At 33.1% G+C, this 23,796-nt stretch overlaps 3 protein-coding genes across 5 annotated transcripts; 1 reads left to right on the top strand and 2 right to left on the bottom strand.

Moving 5' to 3' along the window:
* Positions 1-742: 742 nt before the first annotated feature.
* Positions 743-2,667, bottom strand: LOC130935373 (zinc finger BED domain-containing protein RICESLEEPER 2-like). Its single transcript, XM_057865088.1, has 2 exons — positions 1,100-2,667; positions 743-776 (listed from the first exon to the last, which is right to left on the bottom strand). The coding sequence occupies exons 1-2, from the start codon at positions 2,665-2,667 to the stop codon at positions 743-745; spliced, it is 1,602 nt and encodes a 533-aa protein (XP_057721071.1).
* A 2,749-nt stretch (positions 2,668-5,416) lies between these two features.
* On the bottom strand, positions 5,417-6,580 carry LOC130935366 (uncharacterized). The gene has a single exon (XM_057865076.1). It carries the CDS (start codon positions 6,578-6,580, stop codon positions 5,417-5,419), a length of 1,164 nt encoding a protein of 387 aa, XP_057721059.1.
* Positions 6,581-13,069: 6,489 nt separating this feature from the next.
* Positions 13,070-21,826, top strand: LOC130937067 (pentatricopeptide repeat-containing protein At5g61370, mitochondrial). 3 transcript variants are annotated; one of them, XM_057867057.1, is made up of 6 exons: positions 13,070-13,512; positions 15,174-15,652; positions 16,302-20,594; positions 20,680-20,855; positions 20,984-21,064; positions 21,150-21,826. In XM_057867057.1, the coding sequence occupies exon 3, from the start codon at positions 16,774-16,776 to the stop codon at positions 18,232-18,234; it is 1,461 nt and encodes a 486-aa protein (XP_057723040.1). In that variant the 5' UTR covers positions 13,070-13,512; positions 15,174-15,652; positions 16,302-16,773; the 3' UTR covers positions 18,235-20,594; positions 20,680-20,855; positions 20,984-21,064; positions 21,150-21,826. The 3 variants fall into 3 exon arrangements, with proteins under 3 accessions (XP_057723040.1, XP_057723038.1, XP_057723039.1); XM_057867055.1 differs by having other exon boundaries at positions 20,984-21,826; XM_057867056.1 differs by lacking the exon at positions 13,070-13,512 and adding an exon at positions 13,517-13,604 and having other exon boundaries at positions 20,984-21,826.
* Positions 21,827-23,796: the final 1,970 nt, after the last annotated feature.

Below are 23,796 nucleotides of genomic sequence, written 5' to 3'. Positions count from 1 at the left end.
AATATATTTTCATATTGCTTTCCTTTACTCCTAGCACTCTATTAGAGAAATGAATGCTACTCCATTTCATATTGTTACTAGCTTCTTGCAATGAATGAAAATAATAATAAAATTATTATTCTAGTAAATATTTTAAAAATAGAGGCTTTGTGTTATTCAATATTATTGTATATTTCAAGTTTAAAATACTATTATAATGAAATGATTTGAAAAAAAAAATAAAGAAAAAAAAGTAACATAGCACAAGTTCTTGAACTCTAGACTAGGGGTGGAAACAGGCAGGTCAAGCCAGGCTTTACTCTTAACAGGCCAGGCCTGTAATAGAGTATGTTGGCCTTAGCTTGGCCTGTAGCCTAGTATAGGCTTTTTAATGAGTATCGAGTCTGATCTGTTGTTAAATCTGGCCTGGCCTGAAACTTGTTAATAGGCCTTTTTTTAATAATAATTAAATTTAAGATATAATTTGATTTTTAAAATTATAAAATATAAAATAATAAATTTATGAATAATATTGATACAAAATAAATACAAAATATCAATAAATAATTATTATTAATTAAAAAAAAGATAATATATATGAATATATTCCCACTTGACTACTTCCAAAATATGTAACATATCAAAAGAAAAAGAGTTCAACAATATCAAGAGTTGTAACAAACTAACTAAATATAACATCAAATAAAAACTAATAACTACTTAAATCAAAATACAGTAAAGAAAATGTTGGAGAATTAATCGATTAATCCTCCAAGCTTGCAAGTGATTTAATCTTTCTGTTCCAACACATTGAAAGAAAAAAGAAAACATACACATATCATTAGATTTTTAAATAATATAAATGCAACAAATACTTTTTTATTAGTACAAAAGAGAATGTTCAAAATAAAATTGTGGTCATAATCTTAGTATAAGTGATATGATACTTCATTTATATATCATGAAAATTCAACTTTATTATTCTAACTACTCACATCATACCAATATCAATGTTTTCACATTTAAAAAGAGAAAATATTTTCTATAACATAGATACTTAGTCAAAAAGAGAAATATTAGAAAGTTAATTTTTACTTTTGGTTTTTTCTTCAAACCATACTTGTTCCGAAGCCAATCTCCTCCACAAATGAGAGCTTCAATGGACTCTTGATTTAGTCGAGAACGATATTCATCAATAACTCTTCCTCCAGCACTAAATGAAGACTCTGAAGCCACCGTTGAGACAGGAATTACTAATATGTCCGCTGCCATTTTAGATAAAACCTTGAATTTCAAGCTATTATTTTTCCACCACTCCAAAGCACTAAAAGACTTAGAATTGCCTTCAGGAATGTAAGCACTCTCATCAAGATAAACTTCTAATTCTGATTTTGTTGGATGAATGGCTTCTTTTTCTCGAACCATATTCAACATTTCATCAATTCCACTAATTTCAGAACTAACCACATTAGAAAAAATAACTAGACTATTAGTGTTAACTCCACTTATTATTGTCTCACCATGATATTTTTCAGCATATTCATCATACATTTCTTGCAATGTATTCTTCACTTTTTCAATATTTTCAGTAGCCACATGCTCAGGTTTGTAAATTAAAGGAAAACAGAATTTAATAACATGTAATTTGCACCTAGGATCCAAAACACAAGCAAGAGACATTACTATATTACATTCTCCCCAATATTTGTCAAACTTTTCTTTCATTGAGGTTGTCATTTCTCTCATGAAGGAATCTCTATCTTCAATAGCATCATCAATTACTTGTTTCACTCTCCAAACTTCAGGAAGGTACAAGTTTGCAGTAGGATACTCACTACCATAAATGACATGAGTAGCAAGATTAAAAACTTTTAAAAGTTTGCAAATCTTCTCAACTTTTCTCCAATCCTCTGATGATGGTTCGTAACTGTAGTGAGGTTCTCTTTCCTTATACACAGGAAACACAGATTTAAACTTCAAAGCCACAGATAACATGTTGTAAGTAGAATTCCATCTTGTGGGACAATCAATGATGAGTTTTTTCTCCTTCAAACGCTTGTTTTCAGCAATCTCAACAAATGTTTTAAATTTTGAATCATTAAAATTGACATACTTGACACTCTCACAAACTTTATGAATAATACCTTTAATTTTACCTAGCCCAATTTGTACCAACAAATTCAGAATGTGTGCACAGCACCTAACATGAAACAAACTACCACCAACAGGTAATGAGTTCTTATCTGAAATAGTATCCTTAAAAGCCCTTAGACATGAATCATTATAGGAAGCATTGTCAACAGATACTGAGAAGACTTTATTTTCAATTCCCCAAGTCTTCAAACACTTGAAAATAGCATCCGCAACATCAATGCCACGTTTAGGAGCAGGTACCTGAACAAAACTCAAAACCCTTTTTTGAAGATTCAATCCTGCATCAATAAAGTGACCTGTGATAACCATATATTCAACAATTTGATGGCTTGATCTCCACATGTCAGTTGTCAAACTTATCTTCCTAACACCTTGTAACAAAGCCTTCAATTGTTTCTTTTCAGCCTCATATATTGCTAAGCAATCACTTCGAGCAGTTTTACAAGAAATTTTATGAAATTCAGAATTGGCATATTGGAAGCCCCACATCCAAACTTCATCCTCAACAATGCTGAAAGGATGCTCATGAACCATAATTGCTGTAGCAATTATTTGTCTTTATCTTCTCTTGAGAATATCTTGCACCTGGTGTCACAAAAGGGATTAACACTTGAATTGGAAGGTTGAAATGGAATCAATGGTTGCTTCTTTTGTGCAGCAATATGCAATCTCCTTTGTAAGCAACTACTAGAATGCCTCCATAAATGTGAAGTACTAGCTCCTTTTCCAGCATAAGAAAACATTGATTTGCAATACTTGCAAATAGCTTTTGTACCTTCAGAACTTTCAACTTGATCAAAATCATCTCAAATTGGTGAAGTCTTCTTCCTTTTTTTGTAACAACAGTTTTATTACTACCATTTTCATCTGTGACTGGTTAATTTGTAATAGTTGTTGTGTGTGTTGGTACAATGCCAGTGTTTGTTGTTGGTATTGTTGGTACTGACTGATTAATTTCTTCTCCATTTAAAGAAATAGAATTGGCCAATGGATTACTTGGAATTATAGATTCAGCCATTTCTAAAGCTTATTATAATGCCTAAACAAAAATTAACAGACAACATTATCTCATGATTTTTTTGGCTTTCATCATATCAATGGCATAAAGTAAGAACCTTTTAATAAAGAAAAAAATTGATAAAATTTTATGTTCAAAAAAGTAGAAATAATATCACAACACAAACAAAAAAATCGAACTTAAAAGAAGATCTTTGACAGAATAAAATCCTAATTGATGAAAAATATTTAATATTATAACAACAAATATAAAAAATAATGACATGAGAAAGAAGAAGAAGTACTTGCAGTCAAAGGAAGAGAAGATGAAGAGGATGGTAGATTGGTAGCTGGTAGTGGTAGGAGCGTGTAAAGTGGAGAAGAGAAAAGAAAAAGACCGTGTATATGTGTATTTCTTTATTAGTGTGGAGGGAAAGTTTTTAGAAATATTTTATTTGATTGACTTTTGATATTCCAATATCAAAGATTAAAGATATTAAGAAAATAAAAATGCACATATATAATTAAAGAGATAAATGGTTGAGTGGATAAAGGTATTTTCATAAGATAGAAGACCCAAATTCAAATTCTTCCAATAGCATTTTTATTAGTATAATAAAACTCTATATATTTACAGGCTCAGGCCGGCCTGACAGGCCCAACAGGCTATTTCAAAAGTCTAGGCCTGGCCTTTTAAAGAATATAGGCTTTTTTAATAGCCTGAGCCTGGCCTATTTCCTATCAGGCCAGGCCAGGCCAGGCCAAACACAGGCCAGGCTGCAGGCCGCCTGGCCTATTTTCACCCCTACTCTAGACCAAAATTTGACTCGAAACAATACAATATAACTACATAAAAAAACTAACTCTAGTTTTTATTTTTCAAATTTTGAATGTAAAGTAGATAACCAACAATAAAGACGTGGCGAAACAAAATTCTTCCTTAATGAGAAAAATTTTAAATGCCACAAGAATCAAACATAAAGAGTAAAAAAGAATAAAAAAAGGTCGTGAAAATAAAAAATTTGTAACAAAAACGCTACAAAAATTCAAGTTTAACACAAGAGATACTAGTTTATTAAAGAGATAAAAAAAAGAAGAGCTCCTGGCATCACAATTCTAAAACTTTTTTTACTATACATTACAGAAGAACTCCTACCATCACAAGGAGTATTAGTTTAATGTATCACTACTGGGTTCTCTTTTAATGGATTAGAAATTTGAGAATCACATGGCAAGAAAGTCGGAACACATTTTCACATTCGTAACAGCTCAACAAACAGTCAATTGGACAAGCCCTCAATCTTAATTGTTCCTTTATGTCTATAGAAAAATTGTATAAAAATATTATAGAAATTATAAAAAAAATTAGAGTTGATAATCTAACATTAGCCTTATACCATTTTTGAGCAAGTAAAATACCAGTTTGAACACTCCCATATCCAGGGGCGAAGCTAGGCTAACTATTTAGGGGGGCGGTGTTATATTTTATATTACTATTTCTATTGATAAAATTAAAAAAATATATATATAATCTCAATCAAAGTAAGACAATAAATATATAAAAATTACTACTTACAGTTTTGTTTCATGAAAAGGCTATTCGACATTTTTTTCTATTTTCAAAATCATCTATAATTGAATTTGTGTCGAAAATAGCTGCTAATTCTTTTTCTATATAGATGACCAAATTGTCTGCAAGAAATTCATCAGCCATCTTACTTCGGAGTCTTGTCTTAACAATTTTTATTGTTGAAAAAGCTCTTTCTGTTGTTGCTGTAGACACTGGTAAACTCAAAACAAGACGTATTAATCTATCAACCATGTGATAAGTTCTTGATTTTTCCGTTTCTTGCAACTTGTTGCACAATTCAGAAAGTGTACCAATGCCTTTTAAATGATTTGGTATATCATGCTGATAATGTTGCAACTGAGATTTCAAAATATTTAGCTCATTAGAAGGAAAGTCAAGGGGATAAAACTTCTCTGCTAACTTGCTAATTTCTTCAATATTAAATGATTTGAAATTGTCCTTAGGATCCAAAGCACAACTCAAAGTCAAAAGCTCTATTGTTTGCTCATTAAATCTACTATTCAACTCTTGTATTTGAGAGTCAATTGTTGCCAAGAATACATCTATTCGATAATGATGCTCAACTGTCACACTTGGTTGACGAGATTGACCTCTTCCAAAAACATATTGTTCACTCATATTAGGGACTTCAATTTCATGTTTTTCACAAAAATCTTTAACATTTGCAAGAAAATTGCACCATCCACCATCTCTTAATTATTGAAGAAGTAACTTTGATGTAGAAACAATATGCATTGCATTAAGAATATCTTGAGATTGTTGTTGCAGTGCTTGGCAAAGAACATTAGTGATTCCCATAATCTCTTTCATCAAGTGCAAAGTGAAAACAAATTCAAATGACAATAATATTTTACTAACACCATAAGCCTCACCTCTTTGTGCATAAGTTGTCCCGTCTTCAATGATATTATTGAGAATAATATTGGTAGCAGTAAACATTTTTACCAAACTGCAAATAGAATTAAAGTGAAAGCTCCATCGAGTATCCCTAGCTCTTTGTAAAGTGCTTATTTGATTCGCACCTTTGCCTGTTTCTAATTCATTTTGAGCAACCAAGTTTGCATTTTCAATTGCTTGAGCTTCTTGTAATTGATCATGTCTTTTTGAAGAAGCACTAACAATAGTGACAATAGAGTTTAATTGAGTAAAAAATTCATGAATTTGAAGTACCTCTCTTGAAGCTGCTACCAATGCTAATTGTAACCTATGAGCAAAACAATGCACATAGTATGCTTGTGGAGAATCTTTAAGAAACAAAGCTTGCAAACCATTCCACTCACCCCGCATGTTGCTAGCACCATCATACCTTTGACCCCTAATATTTTCAACTTGGAGATTATAATGAGAAAGGACAGAAATCAATTCATTCTTTAAAGTTGTTGCACAAGTATCAGTGACATGCACAAGATCAAAGAATCTCTCTTTAACAAAACCATCTAGAGTAACAAATCTCAAAACAATGGCCATTTGCTCCTTTTTAGATTCATCTCTAGCTTCATCAACAATAATACAAAATTTGGCATCTCCAATCTCTTCTCTAATTGAATTTCTCACCTTAGTAGCAAGAATATGTAGAATTTCTTTTTGGACATCATTTGAAGTATACTTAGCATTTTTTGGAGCATTTTCCAAAACATTCTTTTTCACTCTTTCATTGTAAGATCCCAAAAATTTCAATATTTCCAAAAAGTTACCTCTGTTGCTTGAACTTTGGCTTTCATCATGTCCTCTGTATGCACAAGCTTGAAATGTCAACCATCTAATGCAATCTATAGATGCCCCTAGTCGAATTCGATTCTTTTCAATCTCTTCTGATGTTTGCTTATGAAGAAATCTGTCAATATGTTGTGATTGTTTCATCAAATCATCACATGATTTCAGCACCTTATGATGGAATGAGTTAGGACCTTTGTCAATGTGATTCAAAAGAGCACATTATTTTCCACTATTTACTTTCTTCTAATTTCTGAAACCATTCTCAATAAAAGCATTTGAACCCGTATTGATTGAAGGTTCCTTAGCAAAAAGAAAGCACGGAAAACAATATATAGTATCATCTTCTATAGAATATTCTAACCAAGATGGGAACAATTTAAACCATGAAGCTTGAAAGCGACGATGACTTTTATCACCAGAAAATGGATAATTATCAAGAATTGGTTGATTTGGCCCAACTTTAATATAAGCCTGACGGATTTCATCTCTTTTATTTGGAGAAAACTTCCAAATCATTGGTCGCATTCCAGGATCTCTTTCCAAACGAAAAACATCCAGTTGATTTGGAAGAAGTCGTGGACGCTTTGAGCTATTCAATGAAGAACTTGAAGTAATGAATTTTGATTATCCCTCAAGTATTGGAGTAGTAATAGTAGAAGCATCTTCATTCTCTTAATCTTTTTTTTTAAAAAATGTATCAATGGTTTTGAACTTACTCATAATTCAAATGGCCAAATAAGTTCCTATAATTAAAAATATATTTAGCAAAAAGTGTAAATTACAGTCTAAATCTTTATAAAATATAAAAATTATATTTTAATTTAAAATAAAATATTAAAATTCAGAACAATAATACTAACATCCTAGTATAATTATAAATAATATAAAATTGTAATTAAATTTAAATAGTTAACTAATAAAAAAAACTAAATATACAAACTAACATATAATAATATAAACTTAATTAACAAATAATAATAAATTAACTAATTAAGTAAATAACTAAATATATAAAAAAGAATAAAAATAGAACCTTTTTTGAGAAAAAAGAGTGAAAAATCACTTGTTAAACTATTATCTTTTTTTTAATCTGCAAAAAAACAAAAAAATAAGAGTCAAAGAGGTAAAACTGTAAAAGATAAGAAGATTAAAGAGATAAAGAAAAAAAATAAAAAAAGTTGTTACCTACAATTTTGGAAAGCCAAAGCAAGAAGGGGAAAAGGGAGAGATTGGTTGTATGCTGGAAATTGGAAAATAAAAAAAGGGGATGGGGAAACTGACGTTGGGAAATAAAAAAAAGGGATAGGGATTGGAAAATAAAAAAAGGATAGGGAATGGGATATTGGGCTGGGTTTTTTTTTGTAGGAATTAAAAGGGGGGTTGAAAAAGATAGAACAAAAAGAGATGGGAGGGGGCTGGGAAATAAAGAAAGGGGGGACCAAACTAATTTTTTTTAAATAAAAACTAAAATTTTGGGGGAGCCATTGCCCCCCTTTACTTATATGTACCTGCGCCCCTGCCCATATCACAAGAAATGAACTATTTAAAATTTTATAATCATTAATTGATAGAGAAATAAGAGCTCTTATTAACACAATACTACAAAATTTCTCATTAAAAATTATAGATTATAGAAGAAATCCTAGCATTACAAACATAGAATTGCTAGAGATATGTGTTTATGGTATTACTAGAATTCTATTTTAAATACATTATATATTTACAATAGTAGGTACCAAAAAATTTGTGCGATGCTCTGCTACAAAGTTGCCACGACTCAAACAACAAATCTAAAAATCCCTCGATCTTCAATTGTCCGGTTATACCTTTGTGTCTGTAAAAATAATATATATAAAAATTTTACCGAAATTATAAAACTAAATTGAACTTGACAATCTAATGTTAACTTCATAAAAAAGATCTGAGCAACCATGAAACCAGTTTGAACAAGACATATTCACATTCTCGTACCAAAAGAAAATCACAATTTAAAATTTTATAACCAATAAATGATAAAGAAAACAAAGTTCCTAGTATCACAATTTTACAAAATTGTTGATTATATATTATAGAAGATCTCCTTGCATCACAAGAGTATTAGTTTATTGTATCACTATATGGGTTCTCTTTCAATGGATTAGAAATTTGCGAATGCACATACCAAGAAAGCTGGGACACGTTTTGTGACAAATTTGTAACAACTCAACAAACAGTAAATCAGAGAAGCCCTCAATGTTAGTTGTTTCTTTATGTTTATAGAGAAATTGTATAAAATGTTAAGTCAAATTATAAAAACTGAATTAGACTTGATAATCTAACATTAACTTCATACAATTTTTGAACAAATAAAATACTTGTTTTAACACTCCCATATCACAAGAAAATTAACCATTCAAAGTATTATAATTATTAGTTGATAGAGAAAGAAGAACTCTTGTTAAGACAATGCTACAAAATTCTTTATATTATAAATTATAGATTATAGAAGAAACCCTAGTATTACAATCATAGAATTGTGAGAGGTATTGGTTTATGGTATTACTAGGATTCTATTTTAATACATTATATATTTGCAATAGTACGTACCAAGAAATTTGTATCATGCTCTGTCACAAAGTTGTTACAACCCAAATAACAAATTTGAAAAAGCCCCAATCTTCAATTGCCTTGTTATTCTTGTGTGCCTGTAAAAGAGTTATATAAAATTTTTACAGAAATTATAAACCACTTGCTTGAACTTTACAATACTTCATAACAAAAAATTCAACAACCAAAAAATAGTTTAAACAAGACATTCACACTCTCGTACCAAAAAAAATTCACAACTTAAAATTCCATAATCAATAAAAGCTAAAGAAAGAATAGCTACTAACATCACATTACTACAAAATTATTTATTACCGATTACAGATTATAGATTATAGATTATAAAACAACTCCTAATATTATAATCCTAACCTTACAAGAGGTATTAGTTTATTCAATTACTACTTGAGTTTTCTTTCAATAGATTACAAATTCGTGATTGAAAATACTAACAAAATTGGACATACTATACACAAAGTTACAACATAACAAAACACAAATCGAAAGCAAAATTCAAAAGATAACAATAAAAAAGATAATTATTATAAAAATAAAATTAAAAGCATAAACATGTCAAACAACAATGGAAGACAAAAAACTAACAGCAGGACTTAATAATGATATAAAAAGCGGACCAAACTCAGCAGTGAGACAGAGAAAAACAAAAGACTAGCGTCGCGGCAGCAGACAAGAAGATGCGACACTAATAGCATGAGAGAAGCATAAATAGGTAAAAACCTAAAAATAACTTATGTAACCTTTTTTTTCTTTCTGGTGAGGGCTTTGACTGGCCCATACCTGAAAACATACCCTTTTTTATTCGCCCCGAAACATATGGAATCTGCCAATTTTGTAAAGAGAGAAGAAATCTGAATGTTTATTTTTTCATAATAGTCCGTGTAATTAATAATAAATGGGAGAGAATGGAGCATAAGCCTTCCACTGGAAATCATAGCGGAGCTAAAGAGAAACTTAGACACATCAAAATAGGTTTTTTAGCAACCGTACCAATTTAGGAAGGGTGAAGAAAGGTACCTAGCGAATCCAGGTGTCTCTTTGTCACCAGTGTAGGTCTAATGGAGTCATGGCGCTTTCATAGAGACAGGAATTCTTCTCTAGAATCGATTTTGCGTTTGGCATTAGCCAGCCAACAGCGGCGACAAACAGTCGTCTCCCTCTTCCATGGCAGCGATTTTTCGGGTTTGAAAGGTCATTCATGGCAAAGGAGAAAAGGGAGTGGATTCAAGAACGTTTAAATCTATCATCGGCTAGAATGACAGTGGAAGCACCGCAAGCAGTGAAGATGTTTAAAGACATCACATCGCTAATAATAGAGTAATGAAGGAGTTCCATCAAGTTCCTGAGTACTTTTTTGGTGTTTGAAAGAGAAAATTAGTTTTTTTGTCTATATCAATTTGTTTGTTAAGCCCATGACAATAAAAAAAGAAATTAATAATAATAAAAAATAAATTTAATTTACCTGATAACTTTTGATAATAGGTTATCTTTTAAAAACTACTGTACTTTCTACTTTATCTGGAGTGCACTAGCTTTCGCCTCAATTTTCTCTTATATTATCTGTTATATTACCATTACCGTTATATGTTGCATTAAAGTAACAAAAATAAAAACTCAATATAAAATTATCTTATTTTATATGTGTTATAATCATTGTTTATATTATTTTATATTTATTAATTACTATTAAAATAATCAATTTATATTGAATATAATGAATGTCTAACTATAGAGATATTGCATATATAAAAAAATGATATTAAATTATTTTTCAGTTAATATTAGTTAATTTTTTAAAATTATTTTATTTATTTTAATTTTTAGATCCTAAATCATAAATTTTTAACCATACATACTAACTTATAAATCATAAATTTTAAAATTGACTAATATTAATTAACTAAAGATTAATTTTTTATATTATTTCTATATAAAATTATAAATATTAAATTAAATAGATAAATTTTGGGATAAATCACATATTTAAATAAATTGTGGTTCAAAATTATCCAAATGTAACAATTGAATATTGGTTACATTTCAGTCATATTTTTACTCGATTTACAGGGTGTAAAGTTTTCAAGATATACAAATAAGTCACATAGGTGCAGCGGATTAGATGAAATATATGAAAAGAATAAACAGCTTTAGCTCATCGCGGATTATGAACAAAAAACTATGTGTAAAAACCACTATAATGTATCACGAATTATGAACAAATCTAGGAGCTAGGGGCAGACATCGCCATCTACCATTGCGGTTTATGATGAAATTGGTGTTTGAAAAAATTACGATAGACTGTCGCGCTTTATGTTGGAATTGCTTTTAAAACCGCAATAGCTGACTAGTGATTATTCATTTGGGTCATTTTTAAGTTTGATTTTGGAAAGTTTGATTAGAAAGTAGATTTGTGGTGATAGTTATATAGCTCATGATATATTGTTAGATATGTTAGTTTTGTTATCTATTAATTTTTATTTATACAATTTGATGGGAAGGTTATTGCCATTGTATTTAGAATTTTTAGGGAATATTAGATGACATTTACTAACTTTAATTTATAAAAATAGGAATTTGTTAGTTGATTATTGTTGTTAGAAGGGTTAAGTACTTTTTTTTGTCGCTAATATCTTGGATCAAAATTAAAATCGCCCCAATCTTTTCTTATTAATATTATTCTCAACGTTATAAAATGTTATAAAATCATCCTTTTCTAATTCTTGGACCAAAACACCTTTTATCATTATCTCTTTCCCTTTATTCTCATCGCTTCTCTCTCCCTCTCTCTTTAATGAACCAGAGGCGACCCAACGGCAGCAACTCCTCCTTCCTAGAGGTGGCAACATGCACCCGACTCGTCGATATCCAACCTAACCAAATCCAGTTTGATAGGGTAGGGTGCGAAAACGGTTCTCGTGCACCCTACTCGACCAACCCGCACTTCATATATGTATATGTTATATGTTATATACTTATATAAATATATGTTTCAATTGGATGTTGAACCAAAAACCTCTCACTAAATGTAAAAAAAATCTTTAGCCACTAAAAGAAGATCATTAATTGATAATTTAATACATTTTTTTACATAAAAGTTAATTTTATTTTAAATTATTATTAAGTTATATAATAATATTGCATCTTTTTGATACCCGCGGGTTAAGAACAGATAGGGTTAAGGTTGGGATACTCTTCATTTGCGGGGTAAAGTTTGGATTGGATCCACACCCTAACCTATTCATTTGACTTGAAATGTTAGGAACGAAAAAAGTATTTAACCTCTACTAAAATTTTCATTAAGATATAATTAGGATTAACATTTTATTTTATGATGACGTCGACTAATTGTATATATAATATTAAAAAATAAATATAACCAATTTTCATTTGTTGCATGTGGATAATTTTAAATATTTGTTTATGTATTTATGCAGTTAGCCGTAAATTTTGATTATTGTCTCGTGACTTTTGTTCCGTTTTCGACTTACTCCATCCCACCAGGACTCGGTGGTCTTCAATCCATAGTTGAAAAAACTAGACCGACTCAAATGGTCGGATAAAAAAGTCGACAATCCAACCTTTAGGCTGGTGCGAACAGTGCAATGGACCAGACAAAAAATAAAAACTGTTGGAATCAGTTTGATCCAGCTGGGTTTTAAAAAAATTAGTGAACCTCCGGGTTTGAAAAACCCGAACTGGTTAAGAATTTATTTTTCCCTAAAATCCGTGCCTCCAAACGAGGTCGTTTAACGTCTTTAATATTAATAAAAAAGAACCCTAGTTCTGAAGCTGCCCACCTCACCCCCATCTCTCTCTCTCAGCCAATATTCTGAAAACTGAACCAGACCGACCAGTCGGATCGGTTCAATCACAAACTGGCAACATTAACGATTTGGTCAAACATGTAAAACCATCGTTTAGAAAACTAGTGAAAAATCGTTGGACCGAACCGGAACCCACCCGGTTTACACAAAAACGGGAGCTCCTTCGTTTCTTTCTCCCTTTCCCCCTTTCTTTCTTTCATATAGAAAGAAATCAAATCACACAACCCCAGCCAAAAAACCCTAGCACTGTAAGCCTACACCACCGCCGCAAGGAGTGGCATACTGCCGCGTCCGTCGCCCTCAAAGTTCGCCATCCGTCCGTCTATCTAGCTTCCCTCGTGATCCAAGTCTTCAACCCCTGTTCGTTGTCACCGATCGCGGCTGCTTCCTCGAGCTCGGCGTCCGTCGTCTTTGTCCGCCGCGCTTCCGTCGCCGTTTGTTTGCCGTTCACGTTCGCGTCTTCGTTCAGCTGTCGTCTTCGTTCGCGTTCTTCGCCGTTCACGTTCGCTCGGCGTTCACTGTTCGCGTTCACTCGCCGTTCTGAGTTCGCATTCGTGTTCGTCTGGAAGCCACGTTGCTCTGCTTCAAACACTGCGACCAACCCGCGCGCTCCACCTAGCCGTCCAACTGCTCTCTTTTGTTGCCGCCGTGAGTTCCCTAAACCCGCCACCGGACAATACGCTCACACAACACCAATACTCTGCTTCAAACTCTGCAACTTCTGATTTCTATTACAATAAGTAACTATTTGATTTGGTAGTGGTTTGGATTTTTTCATAGACTGAATTAAAGTTACAATAGTTATGTTCTCTTCTCTATCACATTGATATTAAGCTTTGAATTCTCTTATTTTGTTTTAATTTTACGGCACTGAACATGTTTGATGAAATGCTTTAACCATATTTCTGGTTGGTTTTATAATTTCTAGCTTTTAGAAACTTAGTAAGTTGATTGCATGTGAAATTAGAATAATTGGATCTTAGTAATTAGGAAATTTTAGCTGCACAAATAGCATCTTTGCAGAAAACATATTAGCATGATGATTCCACTTGCATTAGTGTTCTTCTCGTAAATTTTAACTGTTATTGTGAATTTGTTAATTGCTAATTGTTCCTGTGTTGTTCTGTTGTTCTTCTGTTACTTTTAATTTTTTTTTGTTTTTGTTGTGATTTTCTGTTCTTGATTTAAGCTGTGATTGAAGGTTCTTTGGTTTTGGTATTCTTCACTTTCCTGTGAGCTTAGCTTTTAATTCTGAGCATACACGGATCAAATCATTGTTTTCAGCAATGGTGATTTTTAGATTTTTTTTGGGTTGCTTTGTTTTAAATGTTCCTATTGTTGTTGTGTTTTTGCTTTGATTTAAATGTTCTTTTCATTCTTTTTTTTTTTCTGAATGCCCAGTCAGTACTTGGTTGATTGGTTTTGCTCACTGAATGTATTTGATGATAAATTTTAAATTGATAACTCTATTACTGCTTTACTGTCTGTTTCTGTACTCTCTAGTTAAATTTTATTAAAGTTTCTTGAATTTGCACTGCCTATGTTATTGATTCACTGTTCCTTCGTTGCTTTTTTTGTTGTTGTTAATCATTGTGATGAGCTTTGTTAAAATTGGGTTGAAAACTACTAATCTTCATTTTTCACTGTTCTAACTTCTGTTCTTATTAAAAGATTTGCAATTGGTATTTTTGATTTATTATATGCTTCATGTTTTCATTGTTCTGTTCTTATGAAGAAAAAATTTGCAATTAGTGATTGTATGATTCATGTTTTGATTGTTTTGTTATATAAACAAAATTCTGTTTTCATTGTTTGGTTGCACTGTCCCTGTTCTCGATCTCCCCCGACTTGCTACCCCTCCTTCGTGTTGGATTCTTTTTGTTTCAGGCTTTGTTGTGTTTTTGTTTCAGCCTCTGTTGTGTTGTGTGCTTGTTTCGGGCTCTGTTGTGTGTTTATTGTGCAACACTATCATTTTTTGTTTTACTTTTTGACTTAGCTACATTAAGACAATATTCTCTATCTTTAACTTGTGCATTGTAATTCAATCCAGCTATTTTTAATGGAAGTATAATTATGTTAATTGTCAACAAATTTGCAGCAAGTTATTGCATATTTTGATGATTAATTACATTTAGTTGGTGATATTTTACGTAGGGTTTTAAATTTGAAAGATATTTAGGATGTTTATTTATAATTTATTTATTATTTTATTATGGAATGGTTTTTCCGGTTGAACCACGGTTAGACCGGTTGGACCAGTAAACTAATGAACCAGTGACAAACGGTTTGATGACTGATCTGGTTTTCAGAACCTTGCTCACAGCTCACCTCGGTTCACAGTCACCACTGAACGTTCGCCGTGCTCTCGCCGGATCCTCCGCGACCTGTGCTCGCGTCTCGCCTCTCTCCACCGTCTGTGCTTGGCTGTTCGCGTCTCGCGGCACCTCCCTTCGCCAGTGAGTGCTCGAGCTGTGTGTTTTTTGCTGCTCGTCTTCCGTGGTTGTTCCTGCCTGCACTGCAGCACCTGTGGTTGTCTCTGCTCGATTCTGCCTCTCAGTCTCACTCGAGTCGAGTCTCGTCTCATCTCAGTCACACTGCCGGTGTCTCGTCGTTCGTCAGTCTCGTTGTCGTCGTCTCAACGTCTCGCGGCCTTCCCGGTATCCTTGTCGCTGGCAGCAGAAGCAACTAGTGGGGTTGTCGCTTTCTTTGTCGCCTTCCGTGGGATCGTCGTTGCTCATCGTTTTCTGGTTTGGGATCCTCGCCCTCTCCGAGTCGCCATGGACCGTTGGTGAGTCCCTGCATCATCGCTTCCCCTATTCTCTCTTCTCCAGATTTCCCTTCTCCCTGTATTTTTCCATGTTGCTAAATTGCTAATCGATTAATTTTCCTTGTTGCTGTAAATCGTGACTGAACTAGGATTTGTTGAATTTGTTGCTGATTATCATGACTGAAAGATGAATTCGTTGATGTCATGCTGAAATAATTGCTTAGCCAAAACTTTTTGTTACTGTAAATCATCTTTGGAGTTAAACTTTTTGTTGCTGAAAATTATCTTAGTTGAATTTGTTGTTGGAAATTATCAGTGAGCTGAATTTGTTGCTGGAAGAATAGATTTGATTCTTAGAATTGATGGATTTGATTCTTACATAAGCAGTATTGTTTTGGTATAATTAGTTGAATTTAATTTTTAATTAGTTTGTTTATCATTAACTTATTTATTTTTTCTGTTTTTTCCCCTAGAATTTTGATACTTGATTGTTATTAATGTGTTTGTAAAGACATGGTTTTGAATTTTTAATTTTAAGCTTATTTTTGTAATTTTATATTTATATTTAATTGTGATTGGGTCAACCGGTTGAATCAATGACCCAGTTGTATTACCGGGTCGATTATCGGTTCGGTTCTAATAACTATGTCTCAACCCCCTCATTGGCCAGATCGAGTGGCGCTACGATGACAAGCGTGTGAGGTATAGCATCTCCGCCCCACCCAACCATCCTTACTTAACGTTAACCACAACCCACCGACCACGAGTCCCAGCTGGAGTGGTACCGGAGGATTTCATGAACTCCGAGGACTACCTCAATGGCGAGGACAAATTAAACGGCACCAATAGGCTCCACTTTCTTCCCTCTTTGAGGTGGAAGTGGCTCGATTCCGCGATTTCAGCGTGCTTGGATGGCAATTCCATTATTCTCTGCCTCAACCAATGAGGAAGCGTGAATGGAGACGAATAACTTTTCTTGAAGCTTAGAAACATCTGATTCCACGAATAACTTGGATGTGAATGATACCAAAGTAACAAGTCACATACTTTCCCGCTACCCTGCCCTTGTGGTTGATATGAAGATTTCAAGTTACAACTGATGCTCATAATGTGTTTGAAGAATTGCTCAAATCAAATTCAGCATGAATGTCTTGCTCAACTCTGCTTGCAAATGCCCTTTGGGTCAAATTATGAGAGTTTCAATCTCACTTTATTCCACATTGCCCCCAATATCAACACCATCACCTCTCCAGTTGCAAGAGCTGTGCAGTGTTGTTACAAGCACTGTTGGTGGGTTAGATGAATTGGAGTTTAGTCTGAATAAGTATAGAGATTCTTTGACTTCATCTCTTGTAACTCAGGCTATTGATTCTTGTAAGCATGAGGCACATACTAGGAGATTGCTCAGGTTCTTCTTATGGTCTAGTAAGAATTTGAGTTGTAAGTTAGAAAATAAAGATTATAACTATGCTCTTCGAGTTTTCACAGAAAAGAAAGACTACACAGCGATGGATATCTTGATTGGAGACCTGAAGAAGGAGGGTCGAGTTATGGATGCCGAGACTTTTGGTCTTGTAGCTGAGACTTTGGTCAAATTGGGGAAAGAAGATGAGGCATTGGGTATTTTTAAGAATTTGGACAAGTACAAGTGCTCTATAGATGAATTCACAGTTACTGCAATCATTAATGCTCTTTGTTCTAGAGGGCATCCTAAGAGGGCTGAAGGGGTAGTTTGGCATCACAAAGACAAGATTGCAGGCTCAATGCTTTGCATATACAGAAGTCTCCTTTATGGGTGGTCTGTGCAGAGGAATGTGAAAGAAGCTAGGAGGATTATTCAAGAGATGAAATCAAATGGGGTTGCCCCAGATTTAATTTGTTACAACACATTCCTCAGGTGCCTTTGTGAGCGGAATCTTAGACGTAATCCTTCAGGGCTTGTGCCTGAAGCCTTAAATGTGATGATGGAGATGAAGTCTTACAAGGTTTTCCCAACCTCGATCAGTTACAACATCTTGCTCTCATGTTTAGGAAAGACCAGAAGGGTTAAAGAATCTTGTCAAATACTAAAAAAAATGGAACATTCTGGTTGTGCTCCAGATTGGGTCAGCTATTATCTTGTAGCAAAGGTGTTGTTTCTGACTGGCAGATTTGGCAAAGGAAAAGATATAGTGGATCAAATGATCGGAAATGGTTTGGTACCAAACCATAAGTTCTATTACAGTTTGATTGGTATTCTCTGTGGGGCTGAAAGGGTGAATCGCGCTCTTGAACTTTTTGAGAAAATGAAGAGAAGTTCATTGGGTGGTTATGGACCAGTGTATGATGTGCTCATTCCAAAGCTTTGTAGAGGAGGGGATTTTGAGAAGGGAAGAGAGCTATGGGATGAAGCGACAGGCATGGGGATCTCTCTTCAGTGCTCAAGGGAGGTTTTGGATCCTTCAATAACAGAAGTTTTCAAACCTAAAAGGCCAGAAAAAGTCAGCCTTGAAGACAGTGCAATAACTAAGCCTCCAAATAAAGTAAAAAAACTTTCAAGTAAAATGAAGGTGATGAGAACAAAATCTGCTTCAATGAAGAAGAAAAAGAGAAGAAATAAATAAATAAATCTACAGCACCTTTAATGGCTTGATTATCTATATAGTTGTTCTCTGTTCCCTCTCTTCCATAGTATAAAGGCTTGCTTATCTTGGATTAGCATTCTACTCCTGCTGTCCTGCATGTTGTTCTAGTTAATTGTTAACTGTATGCTATCTCTAGCCTTGGGCATATTCTGTATTTTTTATACCAGATTCTGGGAAATTATGTAATTTCATTTCCTGACATGAATTACCTTGGCCAGTCAATGACATAGTTTACTTTGTATTAACTTCAAATTTTTCTTCAAATCACCTTAGAATATGTGCTTGGACCTTTGGGGGTATCTGGTTGGGTGGTTGGGAGAATTATAGAGTATTTTCACGGATTTTAAAATGGAAATATAATATTTTCATATTTGGTTTAAGGTTTAAAAAATTATTCCCAGGTAAATTTTATTCATAAGAATCCAAATACCATCATTTTAATTCGCATCTCTCCCTTGAGTATGTTTAATTTTCATGGAAATGAAATCTGAATAACAAAAGAAAAAGACTAAATTACCCTTCTAATCTAACCCCAACCCTCGCATTCACTTCTCTCCCTTTCTTATTTCACGTTCAAACAAAACCCTAGTAGAGACCTCTACTCCGCCTCGCTGTGAATTGAGTTTCCACCACCATTGCACACTTCATTCTAGAAGGAAGTTTTCTTTTTCGTTTGCGTTCGTGTTCCATCATCTCGGTTCTCATCACCACAGCTCCACAGCATCCATCGCAGCTTCTCAGCTTCGCAAATCGCAGTCTCCATCGCAGCTTTGCGTCTCCACCTTAGATTAGTCGCCGGTCACCGCCATCCCGTTGCAGTTCTGTCTGAGTTGCCCCACAACTCGTGCTTTGCTTCTCAGCTCTTACTTGCTCTCTCTCTCTCTCCCAGATTGGTTCCCTATTGCTGTCATCATCGCCTACGCTGTCTTCTTGCAGATAACCTTTTTTTTTTTTTAAAAGAAAAGAAAAACTGAATAGAAATATTGATTTTAATTGAAAAATTTATTATCTCTTAAAATATTTTAATGGTTGATTATAAAATTTCTTAATATTTTTATATATTCACTTCTCAGCTTTTTATCAAGATCTCCAAACTAGCATGAATTTGTAAATATGCAAGTATCACTTTACTGGTTTTTTTGTGTTCTCTGTAGTTATGTTGGATGCAAATGAAGTGTTTGATGATTTTTCTCAATAAAGACTAAAGAGATTAAGCTTAAGCTTCAGATTATTTATTTGTTTAATGTTACTTGATTAATGTTTCTCCTATATATATTAGTTTTATTTTAAGCTTATGTATATAAGTTTTGCTGAAATTATGGCTTGTATATTAACGCCTCTAATGGAATTGGAGCTGGTAGCTTACTGTTTTAGAACTATCTAAACAAAATAAATAAAAGCAAGAATTATATATTTATATATGATCCCTGTCTACAAAAATTTTAAAAAGGGGAAGTATATTATATTTTATCATCATTGTAGTATCTTGTGTTCTCTTTTAAAATGGTCTATTTACAACTTGTATTTGTACATGGTCTTTTATTTCCCTGGCATGGTCTAATTCATACATCTTATTCTTGTTTTTCCATTTTTATTTCATTCGAAAAGTGATTCCCTGAGGCACTCTGCCATGAACTAACAATGATATCTTTTATAGTTCATTTTTTCAATACAATTAATAGTTCTGTTCCTGTGGTTCTTTTGGCTATGAATTTCAGTTTTTTAAAGGATAGAAAAAAGTTTATATAGAATAAATAAACAATAAAATCTTCTAGTTAAACATTTTAATGTTTTCTTCCTCTTTTTTTGACAGAATGGATCCCAAATAGAAAATGAGAGTTATTGCTTGCTCAATTTTACATTTAGAATTAATGAATGACCTTATGGTTATGTTTTTTTTTTTTTTGATGATTTGCTATGTTTTGATTATATTGCAATTGAGAAAAAAGAAAAGAAAATGGAATGATAATTATAGTAGGCAAGAATTAAGGGATGTTAGTGTTGATAGGATTATGTATTTTAGTGATCTAGCATGTATAGAAAACACAAGAATGGATAGGCGTGCCTTTCATGCATTGTGTAACATGCTTAGAGGGGTTGGAAGGATAGAACCAAGTAGGAATATGAGTGTAGAAGAAATGATTGCCATGTTTTTACATATTATAGCACAAGGCGTCAAAATTAGAGTAATAAAGATACAATTTTTGAGATCTGAAGAAACAATTAGTAGGAGGTTTAATGATGTATTGCTTGCTATTTTGAGATGTCATAATCTCTCACTGAAGAAACCTCAACCATTTAGCCAGAATAGAATGGATGAACGATGGAAATGGTTCAAGGTAATTTATCTTGCTAATGTTGTTAAACCTAATATGCTTGGCGTGCTTTAGGATTGAGTCAATTGATCTTTTCTTTGGATTTTAGAATTGCCTAGGAGCCTTGGATGGCACCCATATCAAAGTCAATGTCCTTGGGGCTGGTAAGCCTAGATATCGACAGAAAAGGTGACATAACAACCAATGTGCTTGGAGTGGTTGTTCCCGATATGCAATTTATCTAATGCACTGGCGGGTTGGGAGGGTTCAGCGGTGGATTCTAAGGTATGTGAGATGCACTATCTCGCAATGGGTTTAGTGTTTCCCAATGTATTTTATTGAGACTTTAGTATGTTATCAAAGTAACCATTTGATATTTCATTAATTTTGTTCAACCTTTTATGTCACACTAGGTCATTACTACCTAGTGATGCTGGATACATGAATTGTGAAGGGTTTTTGGCATCTTATAGAGGACAAAAATATCATTTTGAGTGAGTTTAATCCACAGAATCAATCTAATACACCCCAAGAGCTTTTTAATATGAAACACTCACAAGTTAGGAATGTCATTGAAAGGGCATTTGGAGTATTGAAAGCAAGATGGAGAATTTTAAGGGGAAGGCCATTTATCCTATTTAAGAGTCAAGGAAGAGTTATAACTATTTGTTGCCTTTTGCATAATCACATTAGAAGAGTGATGATTGTGAATCTTATTGATGAGATAGAAAATCAAAATATGCTTGGATTAGATGGTGGGACGATCCACTATATTGAGACGAGCGATGCTTGGGGTAGATGGAGGGATCAACTTGCACAAGAAATGTGGAACCAATGGAGGAGAAGACATCACGCTCGATAATTGTGTTCATTTTTCTATGTGTGAGGCCCAAGCAAACACTTTTTGGAGCGTCTCTCTATATTCCCGTAGTGCATTAGTCTGATCAAGTAGAACTGAGTTCTCCTCTAGTAGAACTGCCAGAAGGTTTGTAAACAGCGGCTGTCTATTGCAACATTGATTTCATTTTATTGATGCGTTTCTGTTCTTGTACAAGAGTTGTGTATGTTTGCGTCTTTGTAGCTTTGATTTGGATAATAGTGAAGCTTTTACCTTCTGGTGGGTTTTTTTATCTCTCTTATATTGAGAGGTTTTTTCCCACATTAAAGTTTGGTGTTTTGTTTTTCTGCCTTCTCTTTAACATTTTGCTGCTATTAACTATTTATATAGTGTGCCTATAATAGCCTTCACAGGTCTATTCCTACTATTCACTGCCTACATACACTGTTTTATATGTGAGTTTAATTAATTCCTACGATTCACTGCCTGCATACACTGTACTTGGGTTGAATTTTCTTCTCTTAAGACATAACCATCGCCACATGCTTCTGTTAAGGTTTGGTTTCCTTGCTTTCTTGTTTTGTGATTTTCTTGTTGGTTGGTTAATTTCTAGGGTTTGTTTCATGTTAAACTGATTCATGAAATTTATGGTGTGTTGCTAAGATGATGGTGTCTAATACTCAAATCGTTGACCAATTGCATGGTTCTGGCCAGGCTTGTAGATTTCAATAGCTTGACGAAGAATCTTGATTAATGAGTCAACACTATATAATGAACCATAATATAATAAGAAGAGTTGTGGTATTTTAGGTGTAAGTATGGTCTTTATTATTTAGAATTGCTATGATAATTGACTATGTAATATAGAGAAAGGGGATTTTGTTGGTATTTGGTACTGTTGAAGCATGCCATACGTGTTGAACCTATGATGGACTTTTGTATATTTATTACTTGTTCCTTTTATGTTGAGCTAACAATAATAAAATGAATTGATACTGTTCTGTTAATAGAAATTCAATTTGCTAGTAAATACTTCTGATCAAATGAATATTCAACCCCTCCATCTGTGCTCACTATAGAATTTCTTGGAATCTGATTTTATTTTATTTTATTTTTTTTGTTTCTATTATGTTCTTAGCAGGTTGATGATTCTTCTGTATAGTCACTGATTTTTTATCTTTAAGCTTTTAGGTAAATACATTGCTACTCTTCTGTATAGAATTTAAGCTTTCAGGTAAGTTTATTGAATTTAGTTTTAGTAGTAATAACTACTGGTATGAGTTTGAATAAGTAGTGGCAATGAATAAGACTTTTAATTGTGTGATTTTATACTCGAGATCATTAGCTTTTTTAGTGCTAAACTCTGAATTATCCATACATTGAATCAAGGGTAAATGTTGCTAAAGAGACAATACTTTGTAATAATTGAGATGGTGAGCACGGTTCGGAGTAGATTTGGTTGGAACAGCAAAGATAAAATGATTATAGTGGAGCAACAAATTTTCAATAAATAGAAAGAGTATAAATTCTAAGTAACTTTCTTAATACAAGTTTATCTATCTTAGCATTTTAATATTTATGGCTTAATTATATTTCTTTTAATTTCAGTCCCATTCTAATACTAGTGGCTTCTATAATAAACCATTTTCACATTTTGAAGAGTTGGAAATAGCATCTGGTAGAGATAGGACTCAAGGAGGCAATGCAGAAAATATAGCTCAAGCAGTTGCTATTATAGAGGCTGAGCACGAAGCAAACTCGAGTGATTGGCAAATGAGTGAAAACACCCAAGTAAATTTGGAAGAGACGGAAATTAAATATGAAGTTAATTCTCAAGTATGTAAGCAATTGACTTCAACGTGTTTGATTATTTATACTGTTAATTTTGTTTTCTGGTTAGTTGTTTATTTTCTGCAAGAACATAGTTACATAAAAAGGTTTTGGTGCGTCAGCAGTTTCTGCAATGTGAAACAATCACCAATGCATTCACAGCACTTCTTAAAACAGGGCACCCCACCCTCTAGAAAATTTTATCGAATTGAGTATAACATGTCATCTACCAATATCTGTCTTTTCTCACCTACTTACATATACACACAGGCTTGACCTTGGTAAAGGGTAACAATTACCTCTAACCAAGTTAATGAAGGGATCTCAAAATTCTCATACCTCCTAAGTTCTAACCCTTCATCAATTTGAACATGGATGTTATTAACAGAGTTCCCAGTTAGGAAAATTTTGAATTTTGTAAAATTTTGAACTCTATCGAGGTGTAAAATAAAAGAAATCTTACTGGTTTTTTTTTTTTTTTTTTTTTTTTTATCATAGCCATCTTGACAGGGTTGTTCTTGATTATTTATGCTAATATTAATTTTGTTTTCTGGTTAG

Source organism: Arachis stenosperma, chromosome 1 (genome assembly GCF_014773155.1).
Source record: "Arachis stenosperma cultivar V10309 chromosome 1, arast.V10309.gnm1.PFL2, whole genome shotgun sequence".
Taxonomy (NCBI): Eukaryota; Viridiplantae; Streptophyta; class Magnoliopsida; order Fabales; family Fabaceae; genus Arachis; species Arachis stenosperma.
The sequence above is the reverse complement of the archived record's forward strand: the minus strand, read 5'-3'. Positions and strand labels throughout refer to the sequence as shown.